The 21,225-nt window shown below is 42.0% G+C and overlaps 1 protein-coding gene across 4 annotated transcripts in view; it reads right to left on the bottom strand.

Annotated features, from left to right (window-relative positions):
* DCLK1 (doublecortin like kinase 1) overlaps positions 1 to 21,225 on the bottom strand; it is a 347,733-nt gene that overhangs the window by 9,461 nt on the left and 317,047 nt on the right. For 2 of the 4 annotated variants that reach the window (XM_032314767.1, XM_032314768.1), the window contains exons 16-17: positions 14,634 to 14,747; positions 9,143 to 9,216 (exon numbers count right to left, since the gene is read on the bottom strand). In XM_032314767.1, the coding sequence (XP_032170658.1) occupies positions 9,143 to 9,216; positions 14,634 to 14,747 (188 nt within the window). The remainder of the gene's footprint in view (positions 1 to 9,142; positions 9,217 to 14,633; positions 14,748 to 21,225) is intronic. The other 2 variants (XM_032314765.1, XM_032314766.1) reach the window with 1 other exon arrangement.

Below are 21,225 nucleotides of genomic sequence, written 5' to 3'. Positions count from 1 at the left end.
AACCATACCTCACTTTCCCTTTGGACGTGCCCCATTCCTGTACTGTGTGGTTCCAATGAAGATGACCATAGTCTCATCTTTGAGAGTGAGGCAAGGATGGGATGGGCTTATGATAGAAGCAAGCGTGAGCTTACTGCATTTCCCAATACCCACGACTGGTTCAGGATGGGCATCAAACCCAGTTAATAGGATACAAGGAGATTTTCACCAGGACCTCACTTTTACAATGAATCCCCATTTTTGAAGGATAGGAGGCTTGGCATTGCTTCCCACATCCTTGTAACATGTGAAGCTCCAGACTAAAGCCAACATTGGGAAGCAGAGTGGAGAGATGGAAAAAAACCAGGCCCTGACTTAGTGCTGAATCCATCCGTCACTGAAGCCAGACCCACCCTGGAACCTTCCAGATTAGATGAAATAATAAATTTCTTTTTTGCCTAAGCCAGTTTGGTTTGGGTGTTTGTCACCTGCAATCAAAAAAGTCTTAACTGATGTGTCTCTGAGCATACTTCAATCCATCTCGCCCTACATCTTGGTTCAAGGTGCTCACCTATCTGAAATTACTTCTCCTCCTCCCCATCCACTCAAATCTATGTTCCAAGATTTGATCAAATTTCACCTCCTGCATCACACTTTCTCTTTCTAAATTTCTCAGGCTATTGTCTTGACCAAACTTTTGGTACTTTTTGCACATTTGCCTCCTACTTAACTTTCTGTGAATATGCCCCCCCCACCCCCATGAAGCTCCTCAATGGCAGAATCTGAAACTTCTTTGCATTTTCCAGAATGCCTAGCAGACTATGGCACACATATTAGAGACATATTAAACATTTCTTACTTAATACAGGATTAAACTTTTTCAGATGTACTTCTGAATAACAACAACAACAACAACAGAATCCAAAGCAACTGTAAAATACCAAAAAAATTAAGAACTTAAAGGGATCACAAGTCAATATTTAAGGATATGATGTATGTGATCAAATGGTTGCATCCCATAATATTCTCTTATATATTTATCTGTTCAGTGACCATTTATCGTGAAATTCTCAGCACAGTAAGTACTGTCATATACCACATTTTAAAAATTTTAATTGTGGCTATAAAATGAACTTGCCTCTAGAGTATGTACAGTTCCAATTTTACACTTGAATTCTGTAGTCACCATCTGTAGCTCAGGACAGATGAATTTAGCAAGGAAATAGAACAATGTGCTATTCCATAATTTTTAAAAAGGTACTGCTATAAATATATATGTATATGTATTTGTTTTTCCAACTGATCATTTTTATTTCCCCCTAAAAAAGCATTCCAAACATTATTTCTCCTCTGAAGTGCTGCCTTACAAGTTTAAATTCTGGGCTCTTTCAATCTTTTCTGAAAGTCTGCTGTCCTCTTTATCAATTACCAAAATTCCCAGTATCAAGAAAATGAGGTCTCTTCTTCCTACTGCCTATCTCTGTAAGGGAAAGTTGTCCTCAGGTAGAGCCTTGATGTTCCATTAAAACTTAAGACTTCCCAACAGATTCATTATTTTATTAGTTTATTTCGCTCATGGTTTGTAGGTTTGTTAGAGTTGACATGAATGGACTTGCAATAGAATTCCCAAGTGTTTCCTCAGTAAGTTATCACTTTGTTAAGAACTCACAAGAGAATCTGAAACCTGCATTATCACATGTTGGTGCTCATTACCACAGGTTAGAGGTGAGCAAGAAATCTCTTGAGATTCTGGAGTTGACCAGTAGGAACCAAATATGTAGCTCTAATCTAGTTACGTAAAATACGTACCCAATAAGGACGACTATCCTGTGTACTGAGTTACAGCTAAATAATTGTGTACTGGGGGATCCTGGAAAACAGTACGAATAGTTGACTAAATAAAATGGTAAGGAGGAACTAATATAAAGCTATCCTACACAGAAGAAACTGTATATCCCTACCTGAGACTGTAAGCCCCTGGTTCTCACAATGTTCTTAGGAGCTGTAGATCAAGTGTGAAAACTGAGGAATGGTAAAATCATGCCGGTTACTTTGGCAACTCAGGTGGCTGCACACGCAATAGTTGGAAATCTTAAGAGAAATTAATAACCATCAGGTTTTGGTGCCTGCCGTGATATCAGGCACACATGAATGAAAGACAGCCCTTGCCTAATACTGAGGAAATACATTCTGACAATAGAGACTGTAATGAAATCGGTCAGTGGCCTCTTGTATTACCATGAAATGATACTATCCTCCACAGAGTACTCAGATATTTTAAATCTTTATCTCTGACGTTACTTTTGGAAATCAGCATATATATATGGAGGACATATCCATCTACATATCTATGCGATGTTGAAGGGGAAAAACAGAGCATGCGGGAGGCAAGTCAGGAATGAATCAAGAATATGAATGAGAACATCAGCTTTGTTTCTGCCCGTCTGCAACAACTCCATGTCTGCTGTGCTGTCTCGTCTGGTTGGCGTTGGCTTAATCCCCTTGGAAGCAGCAGTAGGGGTAAGTCAGGAGAACTAGCTTTTTGTCCTAGCTCAGCTGATGATGTGTCCTTGGACATGTTTCTCAAGCACACTGAGCCCCAGTTCCCTGGTCCATAGACTAAAGGGGAAGTACAGTGCGTGATCCCTAGGGAAACTTTCACCTCCGAAATACTATGAATATGCTTAATATCGCCATCAGTCTACATAATGGATTACATTCCTCTCTTGGCAAACAATAGGCCTTGCAGTCTGTGGATCAAAAATAATTCTGTTCTGCAACGTATGTGCAGGGCTTGCAAGAGATGCACCTCATTTAGGTTGTGAGGCAATGTCTTCTGTCACGGCCGTAATTATTGCCTTTAAGTAACTGCATTTTTCTGAGGCAAACGTTGACTGCTTTTCCACTTTTGCTTTTCTTAATTTATTGCTGGCCATCACAAGTAGTCTTCATTTCATTAATAAAAGAACATTACTGCGCATTTTGCCTTTTAGCCCATCCATTATTCATACCACCAAGGAGACGGAACTGAGGATACAGCTGTTGGGGCATTAATCTAGAAACCCTTCCCCTTGCTCGCCCTCACTCTGTAAGGACTGTTACGAGTTGCTTGCCACTCTGGAAATGTTTTGCCTGCTAGTAAAATTAAACTGCCGAATCAATTGAGATATCCACCCTCCTCATTTTATTTGGCTTACTTTTATGCTTGTTATGATTCTGTTTTGTTTCGCTTTAATACCCTTTTGGGGCCACGCCAGGAACTGCACTGAATCTGGACATTACGACAGGGTATTTCCCTGAAGTGAAGATTGTTAAAATGGCAAAAGGACATCTCGTGGAATGAAACCTAGTCAGCTTCTAAGCTCATTTCTAGGTGTCTCTCTTAAAGGTTATTCCTTACTTTCTGGGAAGGAGCGGCCCCCCTGGTTCTCCACCATCTTCTTAAACACAGGCTCCTCCTGCTGCTCTGTTCTTAATAGAATCCCAAGTTGTTCTTGCTCTCTGCAATGGGTTTCTGATGGCCTCCCACCAGAGGGTTAAAATTAGAGCCATTTACTGAGCTCAGCCTTCTAGAGGACAAAATTCATGTGCTTCCTCTGCCCTACAGACCTTGATGTTTTCATAATGGAAGCTAAACTGAGCGGCCATCTTGGTTTTCCTTCATCATCCAACCACAACCATAACTAATCTGATGGAAATCTATGAAAATTTAGAATTTACTAAAGCAGGTAAGTTATGGGTAATTCCTTTTTCACAAAAAACTTTTTAGCTTTACTGAAAGTCTTACTCCCAGGTTGCTATAAATGGAATACTGTCCTAGAGCATGTCCTATGTCATTTGATTATCCACACTTTAATTTACTCCAAATCCTTCAAAAACACATTTATCCTCAAAAACACATTTATCCTCAAAATTAAGGTCTTCTATATTAATGGTCACTTGATTATACACTTCAACTGTTTATTCATTAATTTAACAGATATTTATTGAGGGTGCCCTATGTGTCAGGCATCCTAGTAAATGGTAGAGATACAGATTTCAACAAGCCCAGCAGATGGTACCTTTTAACTTGGAAACATTTTCTCCCTAGGAGTCAAAAATTTTTTTCTGGGAAGGCCAAATAGTTAATACTCTAGCCTTTGCAGCACATACAATTCTTCAACCCAACTGCTCAACACTGACACTGTCTAGGAAAAACAGCATTAGGCAATTTATAAATGAATGAGTGTGGCTGTGCCCCAATCAAATTTTCTTCACAAAAACAGGCAGCGGGCTCGACTTGGCCCATTGACTATAGTTTGCCAATCTCCACCCTAGAAGGTTACATTTAAAATTTATGCTTCCCTAGGATTTTTGGAAGAGACTACCTTAAGTAAAATTAATGCCACAAATCCTCATGAATCCTGTAAGTTACTCAGCAGTTTCTCCCAATCAGAGCATCAAAAAGTTCATGTTCAAGTTTCATCACAAATGCTTCTACCTGCAGTAAGATCCTCTTGCTCAGGAAAATCTGTCTGCTGTGTGGAGTGGCTGGTTTTCTCATGGAAGTGAGGGAGACCCTGTGAGGGAAGCCATCTTTTCTGAGCACCTCCTTTGGGCTGGGGTCTGTGAAAGCTCGTTGGCACAGGCAGCTCATTTAATTCTCACCACAGATTTGGGAGATCAGTAATACTCTTCTCGTGCATATAGATGAGGAAAGGGAGAATCAGAGAACACCATGTAACTTGCCTAAGGTCACATGGTGGGAAGAAACATGGGCTTCCTGGACAGGAACCTGGGCTTCCTGACAGCAAAGTCGCCTACTCTGCTTGCGCTGTGCTGCCATTCCTGACCCTACTTCATTTCACTTCACTTTCCAAGACTTTCTGGTTTAAGTATCATGTGGCTGACACGGATTTGAGAATCATCTAACTTCAGCAGGTCGACATTTACACTCTTTCTGGATAAATAACAGTCTGTCAATACTTATGATTAAGTTCCTCATGGCTACCCTTTCCTACAAGCATACACCTAATAAAAAATGTAGTACATCAGTGACCATCACTGGGGAACGTTCGGAGTCAAAGTATGGCATGAATAAATACAAAGATGAGGGCAGATATTTTTTTTTTCCCTTTAAATCAAAAAGAGGAAAAGAGATTCCTAAGCAAGGTCAAAAATAAATAGGATACCACCAAATTTCCGATCAATACCGAATCATCGAGGATGTCAGGAGAGGTATAAAATCTCACTTTGGTTCAGAGCCAATCAGTAGGTCTTGGAATGCCATGGCCACTGCTCATTTCAGTAACAAGAAAGTGACATTTTAAAAAGAGAGATGTGGCTGGCATCCTCTCTTAAGGATGGAACTCTCCAACAGTGAGCCACCTGTTTGACTTGGGGAAAGGACGCAGACGCCTCACTCTTCCCAGGCTTCTCTCAATACCACTCGTGGAACGACAGGGCAAAGCATTGCCCATCTTTTGAGCCTCTTGGCTTCACTTTTTATCATCAAGGCTGCAAACCCATACCTCCTACTTGCCTGATCCTTTTCTCTGTAATCACAGCGTGGGTGGGTTCTGAAGTTTAAATCTCTGCCTTCTCTTAAGTGTCACACTCTGTTACAGAGGGAGTCTCGGGTCGGGTGTGGAGTTGGGTGGTTAATCCCTTGCTGGAACAGGGGCATCTGCTCGTCCTTCTGGCAGTGCTCTGACGCTCACCGGGGAGCGCTTTCTCAATGGCAGAGCAAGGCCAAAGCAACGTGCAGTGAAACGACCCGCAAGGCATGCAACTGGCTGTGGGCGGTTGGCTGCCGGCTGAGGCTAGCCTGGGAGCCCTCCGGACACCAGGCTGGGGTTCCACCCTGGTTTTCGTGGGAACTCTTCTTTCAAACCCGCACCAAGCAAGATGCATTTAACTGGCCCCATTCCTTTTAACAGCCGAGCATGACAGCGTTTAATAGCCTCGCAAAGACTGCGCACGGCTGCTACCGCTCTGCCTCATTACTCACTGTTTCAGGACGGTGCTTGAATCCAATATGCACATTTTAGTCACGTCATGCCTGGGAACTCAACCACCCTTTTGTCCTAGCTCACCTCCGCGTTTTATCTCATTTAGCATTTTTAGCTTCTGTCTTGTTTTGATATTTGTTTTATTTAATTGGGTTCCCCCGTTCTGGCCGCTGTAGAGGATGCAGGATTCTTCTCCATGTGCTGTTGGCCACGACACCTGCCACAGGGACACCTTCACTAGAGAGAGGCACAAAATCCCTGTGACCACAGCCCCTTTGGATCAGGTCGCATCTTCAGGACGGGGGTGGGGGGAATGTAATGAGATGTAAATGTTTTCCAGCTGCTTGCAGGAAGGCCATGAGGGAGTGGAATGGCCCAGGCAGCTCATTCCTGGGGCAGGGTCCCCTCTGGACTCAAGGAGACAGGAGCAAGGTCTCCTGGAAAAACAGGCCAAGCATGGTGCTGCTCCCTTGGCTACAGCTTGGAAGCAGCAGCTCTCGGTCCAGAGGCAAGAGAACGAAGGAGAAAGAGGAAAATGGATACCCGCCCTTTCTCCACCATCACCAAAAAGCCTATTAAGAAGGACATGACAATTCTGGGCACCCCAAAGAGATGCTTTTTTCCAGCCTATGCCCTGATGTGAGCTGCTTTACAAAAGGAACCGGGACTCCCAAGTGTTCTGCTCAGAGTAGCGAAAACAGCCATGAGCCCTTGTAAACACAACAATTGGGAGCGGGGATGTTTGCCTGTAATGATTGTTTATGTTGCAAGTTGGCTGCCACCGTGGTTAGACAAATGCTCCCACTTCCGTGGAGATAAAAGGCAAGCATTTGCAATCAGTGAGGAGACTGTGTTCGTTCTGAGGCTAAATGGCATTATAAAACTTCCTAATTAAGCATATATGCCGATGAGTTTTTAGCATCGTTTCTCCAATTTAACTTTACATACTGGGTGTGCTGTTGACTACAGCATTAACTATAAACATTGTTGTTACTGCCCCCAGCTGGAAAACAGAGCAGTTTATGTGTGGAAGAAAAAAGAGATTATCTCCCATCTGCTCCTGCCCATTATTCAGGGAAGTGTCATTTTGTCTGCTGATGGGAACCATCACTAGGATCTTAGTCAAATGGCCTTTTTATACTGGGCTACATTTATTAATTATTGTGTTTACTTGGCATTTTGCTCCCACTCTTACTCCCTCACATTTAACAACATCATTTTCTAGCGTTTTCTTTTTGAAATTCGATATTTGTATGTGCCATTTTTATTACACAAACATGCACAACTGTAATTAGACATAGCTGATGCATATTTTTAGTTGTAGATCAACTTTACTCATATGTATTTGGCTACTATGCCTGAGGTTAGGAGGAGTACAATTAAAAAAATAAGGGCAGAGCATGGTGTGATTCGATTTATATAAAGTACACAACCAGGCAAAGCTAATTAATGTGGATAGAGTCCTGGTCCGCCTCAGTGTTTACCCTCGGGGCTATGTAACCCTCCCAGAAGGGCCCTGATATAGGCGGTGGGGATCTCTGGAGGTGCTAGAAAGGCTCTGTGCCCAATCTGGGTCCCGTTTTTGAGAATTCACTGGAACGTGCATTTGTGGTATCTGCACCCTTCTGAATGCAGATGATCTCTCAGTAAAAAGTAAAAGTCGGAGGAACCCATTTCTATGTTAAAACGTCAAAAAAGAGTCTGCATAAAGGCAAATCGTGATTAATCCCCACCCCGAAAGGTTAAAAATAAAACAAATTTCTTGCTATACCTATAAAGTTATTTTACTAAAGTAAAGAAAAAGGTTGTGTTGCCACTCTGGCATGCTTATCAATCTAGAAGATACAAACAGGCTCTGTGTAAAACTGATGGTGAAACATTTCATTTACGTTTAGGCATTTTCTTGCTTTAAACAGATTTGGGAATTATCATGGTTTTAGTATACTGGATGGTTTGTCAAAGTGTGCCCTTTACTGCTTCCTTAAGTTCTTTGTTCTGAGTGTAGAAACAAAAATCAGGAATAATTAATTGGGGGTTAAAATTATATATTATATGTGTGTGTGCGTATATACACACATGTATAAACACACGCACATATATATTTCTCTTTCTGTAAAATTTAGTAGTCTAACCCATGAAAAACATCGGGTAGCCACTACATTACTGCACGTGGACTCCATCATTTGGGGGAAACAAATACAACAACCATGGGAGTCTTTCTTTGCAAACACAAAAGATGTGGAGCTTTACCAGGAGATCATTTCAGGAACATTAAGATGGAGGAGAAAAGTTCCCTGGGACTTCTCGCAGTAAAATTTTCAAATCATCAGAAACCATCCTGCCTGTGGATAACTTAAAGAGACACAAACAATGCCCCTTGAAGGAAATGCCAGGGCAGTTGACTAGAATAGAAAATGATTGGGATAGAATTCTGAACCCAGTTTCCAAAAAAAAAAAAAAAAAAAAAAATCAATACCTCCCATACACAGTCCCTTTTGCTTCTGCAGATAAGCCAGCTAAGTAATCTGACAGTTACAAAATATTGAGAAATAAATTCATGCAATAGCTAGTACATAGAGGGATTTCCAGGGGGAGGGAGGGAACAATAAAACGAAAACAAAACAAAACAAGAAGGTGGAGAATTTGAAAACACAAGCTTACCAACACACACAATGCATTCTATAGCTCATTGTACTTGGAGGAGCTTCTACTGCTAACGTGTAAATGCATTGTTTCATCCATCTAGTAAGGTCAAGGTCGGGCTTGATGACTTTAAAATGACAGTATATACTTCTATAGAACGCACACTGAGGCGCCATTGTTCTTCCATTTGTTACAGGACAGAAGAGCAGCAGAAATCATGGTTTTAATTAGCAACATCAGGAAAAGGCTTTGGCATTAATGCTAAATATACTGTCCTTTTAACTGTAAGGAAAATTGATACTGAGCATGTGCAATGGAAAGAAAGCTGGCAAATGTCAGTGTGAATAATGGGTGAAAAAAAGGAATGAGGGGGTGTGGCATCTCAATCAAGATTAAAATGAAACCGATAAAGCAGCATATGGACTGGATAACAAATCAAAAGCATGTTTATCCACTGAAGGAACTGGTTAATGGAGACTGCCAGCACGTTGCCATGGAAACACTGACTGTTGAGCTGCACCATCTCATACCTTATCCAATACATTCCTGGTTGTTGGTAGTAGTCCAAAGACCCTGATCTCTTGATGGTAAACCCGTGGTCCAGCTGAGCAGAGAGAAATGGGGGCAACTCAGTGGATCGACATTGTGCTAGAGAATTACGACTCCAGACCAAGCCGTTCTTCACCGACTATACACTGAGATACAGTCACCATGCCTCTTTTGCAGGGTGACTAGCTAATAGCCTAAAATCTGCACATTGAAAATAAAAAGGCAAGAAAAGGCACTAATCCCTCATGAATATCTCGGAGGCCAATTTGTTAGAATAGATCTAATTTGTCAGACAAGGTTTTGAATGCACATTTAATAATGTCCTCTCAATTTCAAAAGATATAAACACCTCTTCATATGCCATAGAATGGAAAATGCGTTACAGTTAAATAAAGTACTGAAATCCGTTTTAGCCACCTAAGAGAAAGCAGATTGGACTCCCTCCTCCCCATCTCACCCCACCAGGCTTAAATCGGAGGGCTTCATGCATATGAAATAAAAGATGAAAAGGACCCTCACAAGTCACAACAGTTTGGATTTCTTTAAGAGTTCATCTTCAAAAGCAGAGCTACTCTTAAAGGTGAATCTTAATTACATTCCTGGGCTAAAAAGATATAATATAAAACAGTCAGTCAATTTTCTCTCTGAAAATATAGAAAAGAAAAGGAAAAAGAGTTTTCACTGTATATTAAAAATGCGTATGTACAGTTAAGCGCTTATGAACCACAAAAGGTACGGTAAATAGAAGACAGGGTAAGTTCTCAAAGTTGATCATCCTGGAATAAGATGTCAGCCTTTGGCTACCTAGGAATGAAAGATTCAACCCCCCAATCGGAAAACAGTCATCATGCTGTAGGCCCACTCCCCCATCCCACCCAGGACAGGATGCACCTCGCACGCTTTTCTTTCGAGAGACGCTCATGAGTGCTTTCAAGTGTGATAACGGTGCCATGCCCATAGTCCTTACTTCTGAATTCACAAAGGCCTTGCAAAAACATGCGGGGACACCAGGCATTCAAACTAAAAACATCTTAGAGGGTTTGGTGTTCCGATTATAATAAACCAGGCTATCCCAGTGTTCACAGAAGAACAATGTGAGATTTTAATCCTTTAAAAAAAAAAAAAAAAGGAGTGCATTTCGTTTCATTTAGGGGGAAAAAAAAATCCAAGTCCCCTTGCGGTTAGGGAGTCATATATGAAATCCCACGCTTCTATTTCGGTTCATGGAGTTGGCCACTTGGTAACTAGTCCTCTGTTGCCATCTACAGGCAAAGTGTCCCATAACAAGGACACACAGGAATGTGCTAGTGCGACTGGCTCTCTGGGTAAACTCAGCTTCCCAGAATCACTGTTGTTTGCACACTGATTAGTATGGATTTGTTCAATTAGACGGAAATGCTCCATTTGCATGAGCAAAATGCAAAAGAAGAACTTTAAAGCATTAGGAAAATTATCGGTTAAAATAATAAACAGAATTAAATGAGGAAAAATAAATTGGAACTGACATCTTAGTCATCGGTTCTTCATCAAGCTGAGCAAATCTAATAATGCCTCCCTCCCTTCCTCAGCTCCCAAGAAGTCCACCGTTAAAATGTCATCTCTAATTCCATTTTATGTCTATAAATTGCATTTTAATAACCTTTTGTTTCCCTTTCTCTGTTCTGGGGTGTGTGTGTGTGTGTGTGTGTGTGTGTGTGTGTGTGTGTTTTAATCCCCCAACTACTGGGGAAGGTAGTAAAGGGACAAAGGAGTCTTTCTGAGAGGCAGTGTTGCAGTTTCAAGGACGGCCATGGGTTTCCCCCTAATCACATTCCCTGACCTCAATGTCAGAACACCCTTTCTCCTTTGAGAAGGACTGGATGATCCCAGCCAGCCTCCAGCTGGTAATTTACTCTCCTGGTCAACTTGAGGACCTCTTGCAACCTTAATATAAAGTTATCACTTGTCCTTTCTTTGGTCTTAATGATGGAGGGGGTGGAGAGCAGAGAAGGAAAAAATGACAACAGGAACAGAAAACACTGAGGTTCAGAACCATGAGCGCAAGCTAAACTACGCTCATGTCGTAATTTACATCTGTGACTAGATTCTGTTTGTTATGACAGTATCCTCTTTTTCCTTTGTCACTCTAGGAAAGAAAAGGCGCCCTGAATTCCTTTATAAGCACTGCTCATCTCCAGTGGGTAGTTAGATTTCTAACTGAGGAAGAAGTGCCAGTTACAGACTAATGATTTAACTGTTCATTTCCTGAAAATACAAGGTGATGGACACTACATTCTAAAATAGTAGAATTTTTCATTTTAAAGGGTGTATGTAATTTCCAAGCAATCAGTCCCATAGAGGCAGTTTAAAATAAAATACATTATTTGATAGCCTCTGGGGAGAGCATACATGCCCGTGGGACAAAATTCTGTCTGAATGAAATTTATGCTGCACTCAGTTTTTTTCTATATCTATCAATAGAAGCCATTACAAAATTATATTAATTATAGGAATATTCACATAGGTGAATTAATAATTATATTGCATTATTAAGTTGCCAAATGGTGTGGACAGAATGACCATTTATGAAGACTCCTCCTCTGACCTACCACTTATATTCTGCCTTACAGCAGAATATCATTCTTTTGCAGATAAAGCTTAGTTTGAATTGGAATACAGTTGACTCTTGAACAATGAGAGGGTTAGGGATGCTGACCCCCAGCACATGGAAATCCATGTATAAATTCTGACCCCTGAAAACTTAACTACTAAGAGCCTACTGCTAACCAGAGGAAACTTTACTGGTAACATAAACAGTCGATTAACACATATTTTGGATATGTATTACGAACTGTATAAATAAAGTAAGCTGGAGAAAAGAACATGTCATTAAGAAAATCGTAAGAGAAAACACACTTACAGTCCTGTATTTATTTACTTTAAAAAAGTCCATGTCTAAGTGGACCCGCACAGTGCAAACCCGTGCTGTTCAAGGGTCAACTGTATTATTCAATGCCAGGGCTCCTTTCTCTTGCGGTGGTCCCCTGAGACTTAGTCTTTGCCCTGTAAGAATGGGGAAACTGCTGTGGAGTATCAGCTGACTTAACCAAGGCTATTCTGGAAGTTAATCACAAAGGCAGCCAAACTGGCCAACTTCTGATCCCCAGCCCCTCCCTGCCACTGGCGACCTCTCCCAGGTTCTAATGGAGGGTGTGGACATTTATGAGAGAACAGCATTCTGGACAGGGTGCATGGCAGGCCAGAGTCTCCCGAAACAACCCCTGAAATTTACAGTTGTGCTCTTTCAAGCTTGAAACACCAACAATACTAATTAACATGTGAATCGTGATTTAGAGTGGACAAGGCATTTTTCCAGGTATTTCCCCAAATAGTTAATTATTTTGAGTCTCAGTTAAGTTGATACTTTTTTTTTTACATTTGTACTGAATAAAGAAGATTCAATATACATATAACTAATGCATAATCAGGCCTACACCGTCCATTTTGCAATTTATAAGTATACTGCTAGTTTTTACAGTTTCCATGGGAACATGTTAGTGATGAACGGAGGAACTGATATGGAATTGTATTCAAAATGGTCCAATCATGATAGTTAGGGGGGAAAAATCCATAGACCTTGATCTTTAAATACTAGTTGGAGTTTTTTGGAGATCTACTTAGATAAAGTTTTAATAAACCGCATGGATTAGGTTTTGGAATTTATCCCAGTTTGATTAAAGTAGGATTTCTCCTCAAATCTGTGGTGTCTATCCCTGGGAAAATTGCTCTGAAGTTCCTACCCTTAGTCATTATAAGACTCCCAGAATACTGTGAAAAAACCATTACTGAGCAACCAAGGCAAACTTAACCAGAGACTAATTAAAATAAAAGACCAAGAAAAACAGAAACAAAAAACCAAAATGACAGAGGCGGAAAAGCACCCTTCTCACAGCCGTAAGCCCTCAGCGGGAGCAGGAAAGCAGTCCTTTTCATGGACAAGCGTGCTGGCAGTCCATTCCAAAAGCAAATTGTGGAATCGAACATTTTGGAATAGACTTATATCTTGAATGAATGATGAAAACAGAGTGTAGAAGGTCTGATTTCGTAGAGAATTGCCATGAGATTATTACTTCCCCAAATTACTGACTGAATATTAGCCGAGAACAAAGAACGCTGACATCTAGAAGGACATGAAGGACAATGTACTTCTACACTGAACTTCCTTAGAACAAACTAGAGAGAGAGGGAAGGAAGAATGACTTTCAATTTTAAACCCTTAGCAGCACTGAGGAGCATCCGAAAGTCTACAGTCGACTTGACACCGTGAGTGGGCTCAGGAGCCAGTTATTCACTCGTAACTCCAAACACGAATGCAAACAGTACCGGAAAGTGTATGCGTACATTTGTGCCACCTGCAAATTCTGGAAACTCCTATCAAATCGTAACCCAGCTCCGGAATGGATTGGATTGAATATGTCACCTATTTACCTTTCGTTTATCTGGAGCTCTTGTACAACCAAAAAAAGAAAAAGAGGAAGGGGATAAAACACCCGAAAAAGTGGTAAAACATTCAGTATTGCTCCTGAGCGTAAGATACTCTTTTGTAGCACATATACTTTTTAAAATTCGACATTGCAGTGTCTAAGCTCTTTGTCGAGAAAAGAAAAACAGCCCAAGTGATTTCACATGGAATATGCTGTCCAAATTTACATACTCTGAAAAAAGAGGAAATTATTAAAAACTCAAGTAATCTGGGACTTGAATATATTTACTCTAGAATATGACACCAGGAAGTATGAGGTTTCATTATTTCTCTGCCCAATTTAATCTTTGCCTAGAGCTGCTATCAAATTGCATATAGTGTATGTCTGCATGTATAGAACAGGAAAAAAAAAAATCCTTGTGCAGCCACATCAATAAAATGGTAAATGGTAAAAGACTTTCGACTTTAAAAACAGAAATTTCTAAGGAGCAAGACACCGTTTTTTTCTTTGGGTGTTCGCAGCAGCTCAGTCTCACTGAAAATCTTACTGTGTAAGCCTTCTGCTAATGTTTTGGCTTTCACTTGGGTTTTTGCATGAACAAAGATCTATAGTGTTCCAATCTCTCTCTGCAGTGTCGTCTCTCTTGGCTTCCCTCTCCCTCCAGGTTCTGGCAAAAGGACACTAGGAACTCTTTTTCTCTGAGCCCCAAAGTTTGCATTGGCACAGAGTCCACTGTGGGGGAGGTTTTCAGCTTTAAAAAATAAATCATGAGATTAATATATACTGCGAGACACCCTGGAGGTGTTGGATAATGAGATGACTCCTAGGGAAATGTTCGGCAAAAACACATCATATATAGAAGCCCCAAACCTCCCCCAGCGCGTTCAGTGGTCGAGCTGTCTAAAGAAATGACCCATTCTGCTGTCTCTGGGTGGAATCTCCTGAGTAATGCCTGTCTCTTAGGTGGATGGCTTTTAAAAAGTCATAGGTGGATATTTCAGATGCTTACTGCTATGACAGAAACTCCAGCTGCCGTGCTGTTCGGCTTGGGGCCTGTGTTGAAATGCTTCTTTATCTTTCCAGCTACTGACAGCTGATGTTCATTTTCGGGGAGGCCGTCATCCTGGAAAAAAAAAAAAAGAAAGAAAAAGAAAGAAAGAAATGAAAAAAAGGAGAAAAGGGGGAAAAAATGAGATAAATGGAAAATGAGGCCAAGATCTTCTAGTACCAAGGAGGGATCTTGGAATTCCTAAGATCTCAGAAATAAAGGAACCAGTGTCTTGTCTTCTCATTAAACATCATTGTTGGAAGTAGGGCTCTGAGGTCTCGTGCATTTCCACATCTGCCCTAAAATTAATTTGCTGCATCCTCTGACTCCCAGAGTTCTGTCCCTAAATAAAAGTTGTTATTTCTGTGTTTGGTTTCTAATAAAATTGATTTCAGCCAGGGCTCTCTAGGGACATATGCCAAAGGGCAAGTTAAATCTGAAAAACCAAAAGAAAGAAAAAAAATCAATGTAAACATCTTTTTTTTTTCCCCCGAACCAAGAGTTTTATCCTCTTAGCCCATCATTCAGGCCCCGACACGAGGCAACTGACAGTCCTGGGCTCATGCAAGCGCCCGTAAATAAACTCGGGCTGGTTCCACGGGTCCTCAATCGACCATTCTATCATCCCAGACAACCTTCCAGGCAAACAGTTCCTCCCTAAGTTTCCAATCCTCCTTACTGCCCTCAAATCATCTGTTATTTTGACGTACTTCACATTGAGGCTCATTTTAACGAAGGCTTCTGCTCTCCGCCGGCACCGTCTATGATGGAGGCTGGACAGATTGCTCCCCTCTGCTAAATACTATGAGGACAACAATAACCAGAGCCGTAAGTGCGAGCCGCCACACCCACTCATGGTGGAAAGGCTGCCCAAACCCGAAGACAGAGACTGCGTTCTGTTCACTACAGACTCCTCGGCTCTTCGCACGGTGCTTGGCAGACGGTAGATGCTTAAGACATATTTGCAGAATAAATAAATGAAGGGATAATAAAGTGTTTGTTACTATCTGTTAAAACCAAAATTCCTGGCAAGACTCCAATGCCATTCATCATTTTCCTTCTTTTTTTTCCCTTCCATCATTTTGCATGTTATTTCTTGGCTCCTCCCAGGAAAATAAATGGCTGTGTCCCTAGCATAACACACTCGTTCTGCTACGTAACCTAGCCTTCCCTTTTCTCAGCATTTGGCTATCCGTGCCTTCAGGCGCTGTGAACGGTGGTCTACAGTGGACCAGGCGCTGCAGGAAGTGGTGGGGAGAGACGGTGAGCAAAAAGAGGCATGGGCTTTGCTCTTTTTTTTTTTTTTTTAAAGATTTTACTTATTTATTGGACACAGACACAGAGAGAGAGAGAGAGAGAGAGATCACAAGTAGGCAGAAAGGCAGGCAGAGAGAGAGGAGGAAGCAGGCTCCCTGCTGAGCAGAGAGCCCGATGTGGGGCTCGATCCCAGGACCCTGAGATCATGACCTGAGCCGAAGGCAGAGGCTTTAACCCACTAAGCCACCCAGGTGCCCCATGGGCTTTGCTCTTATGGACTCTACGGCCTCTCCAAATCACCTGTTCCAAAATATTTTTCCCCAGAAAGGCACAATTCAGTAGAATGGTTCTTCTGTAAACTCCTAATCGTTTTTCATTATATGTATTTGCACTGTTTACATTCTTTTCGGTGTTACGTGATTTCGTATATATATATATATATATATATAACATATACATAAATGTATAGAGCGAGTTTAGGGATACACACACACACACAATATATCATCAACTCTGAACTCTTGCTCTTTTGTAATCTTCCACATTTTCTGTAATGTTTAATATAAGCCCTTGGTTCAGTGCCCTGCTCACAGTGGATACTGAACTTGTGATATTCTTGGACTGATTTGTTAATGGCTAAGAGAAGGAACCATTATTAGGCTTATTAAGTCACATCTGAAATCAAATCTGGAAGAAGGATGCTTTCCAGGAATTGCAGAGTGATTTCAAAATTTTTAAAAAATCTGTATTGCGTTAAGAGTCAGAAATAAAGTGAAGGTCAATTAGGGTAACAGTGGGATAATACTTGGGGAGGGAACGTTAAGAGACATATGAAGTACTTACTCTGTCCCGGGCCATGCCAGGGATGGCAGCGGAGGGTAGAAAAATGGTCTCTGCTCCCCAGAACCTTGTGGGCTGAGAGACAACGTATTTACACACAAGATCAAATAATAAAGCTGATCAACATTTTAAGAAAGAGCTGTCGTAAGGCTTGGAGCCTTGTGGCTGAGCTACAAACATGGAAGGATTTCAGAGGAGAGAGGATGTATTTTCAGTTGCAAACAGAGCGGACCTGAGGAGGACTATGCGATTCAGCCCGGTCCTTAAAGAGGAAGAGCCACCGAGGCTTAGAGACAAGAGAACCGCTGTTTTGGTGCACAGATGCGAGTGCGAAACGTCCGGGCCTGTTTGCCAAACAGTGAGTTAACCAGTTTAGCTGTAGTTAAGAGTATGTGGGAGGATAAGGATGGAGAAAGCTGAAAAAAACACCCAAAAACAAAAAAACAGGAAAAGACTGGCCACAAAGGACTACCAGAAAGATCCAGAAATAGAAGCCTTAGTCTCCATTAGGGAGAAAAACAATGCTTTTTAATAAGCAGGGCGTAAGCAGGAAGTATAGAGGACTAACTACCCTTAACTCACGAAGAATTAGAATTATGCGATCCAGAGCTTTAAACACAAGGGTGAAATGTTTTTTTAATGGTGGACGAAACAATAGGCCCCTGGAACCTAAATTAGAATTTTAGAAGCACCAAAACATTGGACGAGGGATGAAATGATGGCCTTTACTGAGTCTTCCAAATATTAGTGTCATGTATCTGGCACAGGTTGGGGCTCTGTCTAAGGACAAGGGAGCAGCCTGAGACTGGGGTTCCCCATTGGGCCTCGCCCCCAAGATTATACCTGTATGTGTAATCATCTCTTAATAGACTTTTAGGCTAGCGAGGGCAGTGATTCGTATGAGGTTTAGATGATCAACAAATGTGAAAAACATCATCGGGAAGTAGGCTGAAGGAAGGTTTTTCTCTTTAGGACAATACCACTTTGAGCATATTTGCTGTCTCGGGATCAGAAGCTGCTGGAAAGGAAGAGCTGAAAGACAAGAGATGGGCTAATCCAAGTGGGGGGTAGGGAGGGAAGGAAAATGAAGCCGTTTGCCCTGGGGAGGTGCAGGTTTAGCTGAGGCACCATGAAGGAAGGAGGGAAAGGGGGAGGCCCGAGTTTGAAGGTGGAGTGGGACAAAGATAAAAGAGAAAGCCAGGGAGAGGAAGGTGACACCGGAGTTAACTGCTGTGTGGTCCCGGGCAAGCGATTCACACGGACAAGCCCCTGCCGTCTCAGATGATCCTCTATGATGATATGCATTATTAGGACCATTTCGAAGATGAGCACACTGAGGCCTGGCAACGTTCAGTTAATTTGCTCAAAGTCACACAGCTAGAAAGCGGTTGAGTCAGGACTGAAGCAGACTGAAAGCATCCTTTCCGCAGCCCCACACGGAAATCACACTCAGAGCACTCATTCAGAGCATGGGTTACGGAAGGGCTCCGTAAGAGTTAAATGGTAGGATTTGAGGAGTCGTCTTTCCCATGACGAAAGTGGCGCGATGGTAAGGAGAAAGAAGGATCGCATTAGAGACTGAAACAAACCAGAGACTATCCGGACAGGCCTCAGTGGAGCCCGGGGAGCGTTTGCATGGTGGTCAGTAAACGGGAGGCTGAGCGCTTCAGGCGGCCCAGAGGAATGTAGTTGACTTTGAGGTCAAGGAGAGACTGGGTGTTCGTGAAGCCAAAATGTGGCAATGTGACCTACACTGGCCCGGCTCTTGAATCCTCCGTGGAGCAGGCAGCCCCAGAAGGCCTGGCTGACCCTGGATGACATGAAGTTGCACTGGGTCACAGCGTGGTCCTATGAGCCACGGAGGCTATGAAGACCAGGCTCGGTGCAAACAGAGAGAGAATAAACACAAGAGATTCCGTAGGAACAGCCCCGTCCTGACTTACTGAGAGCGGTTCCTCTCCTGCTGCACGGTCCCACCATGGCCTCACTTCCCCCTCAGCGCTGCCATCCCAGCCAGAATTTCCTCTACCTGGCTTTTCTTCCCCTGCCAGTTCCTGAGCTAAGAGTCTGCTTCCTCACCACCTTCGGAATGGACTTTGTTATTATTTCCCAGCTCTGTCCTGGTCCTGATCTCCTGTCAAGACTCTTAGCAACTCTTTTAGATATTGGGTCCTGAGGGTTCAGACCTCCAGCTTTAAATTCTAGTGAAGGTTTCAGCTTCCCTTGGGTTATTAGTTCATGTTGAAGCAATGAAAGTCTTGAAACAACCCTCGCAAGTTGTCAGAGATGCTTCTGACTTCATAAATCTTAAAGCATTTCAGGGCCCCCCCCCCAATGAAATAAGGTGATTCAGAGAAGGTAGAGAGGGGGTGTGTGCATGGGCACGGGTACATGTACGGTGCACGCACACACACACCACTCACAGCAACTAAAAGTCTGCAGAGCTTCTACATCAATTTTGAAGGCTTTGAGCATAATTGGATTAAAGACATAAACAACTGGCTTTGCAGGGACCTAATCTGTACCTGAAGCATACAGACGGATGATGGAGATTTAGCTAACTTACTGTCTTGCATCAATAAAATAAATAGGGCCATTAAAAACATACATTTTTATATATACATCTTTATCACCGCTATTCTGAATAGATTGTGTGCCAAAAATGTGCTATGAATTTTCTAAACGTGACAAACCTGGCAGTATGTTACAAATAGTTATAGTATTATTACCATACGTTCTGGTATGTAGTTTCTGGGAGTAGTTTCTGAAGTTTGACATGGGCTGGTTGTGGTTTGAGGTTAGTGGTTTTTGATTTAGAAATTCCCATCTACCACTTGGCAGAGCATTGCAACTGACAAGAACGAAATTAGTTTGCAAAATGGAAAATGAACTCTCACAGCTGTCTGTAGGAGACCTAGCCTCCTGGTCTCCATTTCTGCAGCGGATGTTGGGGAGCAGCTGTGGGGAGGGGTGCGGGGGCTTGGATGTGAAGTCACTCAGTGCAGTGAATTCCCCTCTTTCCTCAGGGAAACCATTCCAGGGGTCACGCTTTAGAAAACCCTCCTCCCCTCGTGGATTTTTGTTTTCGACTCATGGATCTCATTTGCAGTCAATTCATTACCAGACTCCATTATTAGTAATATCTGTGAATTTATGAGAAGTACGGCAGTCTTGAGACGTTTACTACCAGACTATCCTGATCTAGTTTTAGATAATCTCAGGCACATCAGAGTACTCCTGAATGGCGGCTCCATCCCGCATCCCAGGGTTTGGCCTCTTGACTTGCTAACCATCTCCAGCTGCACAGCACCCAGCACCTCTGACTCGGTTCAGCATCAGTTCAGAGGGGCCAGGGCATCCTTTCTGTCTATACCTGACACCACACTGGAGGAGAAAATGTGAAGTAAATCGAGATCTAGCTTGGAGAAGGAAGAGGGTAAGATGCCCAAATGGAACGTGGATTTCTATGTCACCGTTTCTAATTTATGACTGTAAATAGCTGGTTTTATATTATTACAGTATCACTGGGGGCTCTCTTAATTTCTAACAAATTCTGTCAGCCCAAGATGAATGCATATAAATTTTGTGTGGGGAGAGTTGCTTTTAGTTAGCACGGAGTATGTCTGTAGATTATCCAGCCTCTTATAATTTTTTTTTCTTCTTCTTCTTCCTCTCTTTATTCTTTTTGAATATCTTGGCTTAGTAGTTTGTTTGTTTATTTATAGTACTATCTTCTTAAAAAGAGTGGGTAGGTGAGATAAATGAAGAAAAATAAAATTTAAAGGCCAGGAAGGTGATAGGAAGTCTTGAATTGGCTAAATACCTACACTTGACTTAAACTCATTCTTTCCAGTAGGACAGAGGTTCTCAAACTCGGTTTCACCGTAATAATCACCTGGGAGCTCTTAAAATTTCTGCCGCCTGCTCAGATGCCAGGCCAGAATTAAATCAGAATCTCTTGAGGCAAATCCAGGCATCGACCTTGTGCTAGAAACTCCACTGAGCTTTATGCCGGAGACTTCTCTAAGGCTGTTTCCTCATCAATAAAACCAGGAAAATAACTGGAGGTAAAACATAAACCCATAGAATTGCAGCATTGAGATGGACCTTTACCCTCGTATCGGGAGAATAACATGGGATAAAGTAGGTTAACACTTTGAAAACAAAAATGCAATAATAGTAATATATCTGGATTATTACAATGATGATAATTTAATCCTATTTATAAATGAGAATTTGGGGAGGGCATGTCAATTATGTTTAGAAACTTCTCACTAACCTATGATTTTTATCAACAAATTATCATTTCAGGGAAAGTGACCCAACCTTCTCCCCAGTCCCTGGAATGATCAAGATGTATTAATGCTTACTTCAGTCTTCTATGTGCCTAAAATCTGTGGTTCCCCACTAGATGAGTGCTAAGGTAAATCAGCTTAAGCCAGGACAATCCCTGTTG

Source organism: Mustela erminea, chromosome 15, assembly GCF_009829155.1.
Source record: "Mustela erminea isolate mMusErm1 chromosome 15, mMusErm1.Pri, whole genome shotgun sequence".
Lineage (NCBI taxonomy): Eukaryota > Metazoa > Chordata > Mammalia > Carnivora > Mustelidae > Mustela > Mustela erminea.
This window is presented reverse-complemented; position numbering and strand designations above follow the sequence as displayed.